We start from the raw sequence: 2,738 nt of genomic DNA, 5'->3' as shown, positions 1-2,738 counted from the left end.
ATCAGCATGACCAATTGGATGTACGAGAGATTTTCCGAATGGCCGTAGTCATGCTTATGGCTTAGGTTGTCGGGGTCCTGGGCGGCGGCTGTGTCCACAAGCAGAGAGGCCGCTTTTGACGGATTGGTGCTGAAGTTTGGCTTCGCGGTTTGTCCTCGCACATCTGACTCAGTACAGTTCAGAGGCTATGACTTTGTTGAGGAGGGCATGGCTGCAGCTGTGATGTCCGTTACGGAGATAAGCGTCGATAGCTCCACGTACTTTGGGCGCTGCTTGGATATGAGTTTTGCCTCCTCCAGGGCATCACTGCCTTTGGTGGGCGAGAGGCCCGTGGTGGTCGAATGGAAACTGCAGCTGGTTTCGTCGGCCTGCTTTCGGGAGCGCAACGTGATATGATCACAATCGGATTGGTCATGAGTTTAGGGTAGGCTGAATAGGTGCCCAGCGGAAGCCCGTTTTGGGCCTCTATCCCTGATATGCTGTGACCAAGCTTTCGCGCATTTAGAGGGAGATTCTCAGATAGGCGCCTGATCATTTGGTTGGCCTTCTGAATGCTGCCAGCCGGCTCCAAGATTTTCTGTACGTCAGATGGAGAAAGAGTGAAGAGAAGTCCAAGAGTGCGCTAGCTTCCCTTCTGGGTAACCATTCTGCGTGGGGCAATCGGTCAGGCTTGGTGAGGACATTCCCAGGGATTGATTGTGCCAGCCTCTCTGGCGTGATTTTTCCGGAGAATGACCCCCAGATTCTCAATGTGCTTTCCCTTAGGCACCTGTCTAAGAAAGACGCTGTGGCGGTCTTAATATCCGCGTCAGAGAGTTGTATTACTTTCTTCGCAGCCAGAGGGTACGGTACGGATATCGCGAGGTAGTCGTTCAGCAAAGAACGTTCCTTGTCAACTTTCGTCCAAGCCGCTGCATTTTTAGTGTCCGAATCCTCCAGTGCCTTTAAAAGACGCTCCAATTTCGCGTCGAGCATCCCGATCAAAGCGGAACACTGACATCGGTCTTTCTGAATTTGCAGTAGGGATTGGGTACCGTTTTTGGGGGCTTTTCTCTTGGCTGTGGTATGCATTGCACCCTTAACGTAGACGCAACTGGCGCAGACAAACGGGTGAGTTAGCTAGTCGGCTCATCTGGTCGTCCTGTAAACCCGTGCATTTGAAGTGCCGCCAGGCCTTGCAGATGTGGCATTGCATACTGCGTTTGACGTTCGACGGGCAGCCATTTCGTCTACGTCTGTTGTGGTCTATCAATGACTGCAGAGGGCAATCGGCATAAACTGATGTCATGTTTAGGACAGAAAGTGTGCGCAAAATATCAAGGGTTATCTCTCAGATGTTTTGTTAGATTATTAAAATTCAACAATTACTCATGTGTACTCTGTGAATAGATTGAAAAACGAAAAAATTCCTTCACAAATTTGCACGAGGGAAAACGAAACCGATTTCGAACGTACCACCAGAAGCATGTCCTCATATTTCTTGAGCTAACTTTCGAAGGTTCCTCTAGATTCAGCATCGAAGTTGAATTCAGTAAGTTAGCTGGCAGAAACATTTCTGGAGGAAGACGGGTACGGGTTGCCGCAGACTGTTGTATCTTGTTTAACGGTTCTGCAACTGTCGGTTCTTGGCTTCCTGCACCGCCCACTATGGTATGTCGAAAGGTAGGGTAGCTTCAGACAGCCCCTAATGGAGTCAAAGAAAGGAACTTAGAACCGTATTTATAGGTCATCATAGGATGTTCCACAGGGTCGTGTTGGAATCTTCGTGGTGTGGAGCGTCAAGCTGAAGATGCTCGATCCAGATTGGCTGGCAATCTGACCAATCACAGCGTCCCTTGATTTGGTCCATAGCAAGCACCTGACACATCCGACTGATTTGATATTCCGTCATTGGGGACTGACGGTCTCCGGAAACCCGTTCCGGAACGGTTGTTTGTATTCTGACCGTCCACCCGTCCAAAGTTGTCCTCTTTTAGCTTTATAGTCCCTCGTTAGGGCCAGACCTCCGCTCCCTAACCGCTCTTGCGTGACAAACATACTCGTGTTTATGGACAGCTTAACCCAAGCCAAGGACGAAGGACTCATATCGGATGCCATATTTTTCGACTTCTCAAGACCATTTGATAGGGTCCCACACGTCCCGCTGCTCCACAAACTCGAGTCTTACGGAATTCAAGGGAAAATCCTCCGCTGGATCAAGGCGTTCCTATCAGACAGATCATTCCGAGTGAGAATAGGCTCGACCAACTCTTCTCCAACGCCGGTATCCATTGGAGCTCCTCAAGGCTGCGTCCTGGGATCACTCCTGTTTCCGATCTGTCCACGACCTCCCAGATGTTCTTGCGAGTCCATGTCTACTTTTTGCGGACGACTTGAAATCCTGAGGTTCAAATGCCAGTGCCCTCCAAATGGATGTAGACGCTGCCAAGAAGTGGTCGATGAATTGGCACCTTCCTCTGAATGACGAAAAGTGCGTCTATATATCGTTTGGAGGAGACTCAGTGAATGCCTTTGTTATGCACGGTGAGAAAGGACCAGAAAACGTCATGAGGATAGATGCCCAAAAGGATTTGGGCATCTGGGTCTCCTCAGACTTGTCCTTCTTACTGCACTATGAGAAGTCGGACCAGAAACATCCGACATTTTACGGATGATCCGACGTACCTTCTCCCGTATTACTCGCATGGACTTCCAAATACTCTATGGGGCCTACGTCAGACCGCTCCTGGAGTACGCCA

General features: G+C 49.8%; 1 protein-coding gene across 1 annotated transcript in view; it reads left to right on the top strand.

Moving 5' to 3' along the window:
- Positions 1 to 2,410: 2,410 nt before the first annotated feature.
- T265_05866 (hypothetical protein) overlaps positions 2,411 to 2,738 on the top strand; it is a gene marked incomplete at both ends in the record, with an annotated part of 27,501 nt that continues 27,173 nt past the window's right edge. The window contains one exon of the mRNA XM_009170995.1: positions 2,411 to 2,470. Coding sequence (XP_009169259.1) covers positions 2,439 to 2,470 — 32 coding nt within the window. The remainder of the gene's footprint in view (positions 2,471 to 2,738) is intronic.

This window comes from Opisthorchis viverrini (genome assembly GCF_000715545.1).
Source record: "Opisthorchis viverrini unplaced genomic scaffold opera_v5_116, whole genome shotgun sequence".
NCBI classification, from domain to species: domain Eukaryota; kingdom Metazoa; phylum Platyhelminthes; class Trematoda; order Opisthorchiida; family Opisthorchiidae; genus Opisthorchis; species Opisthorchis viverrini.
This window is presented reverse-complemented; position numbering and strand designations above follow the sequence as displayed.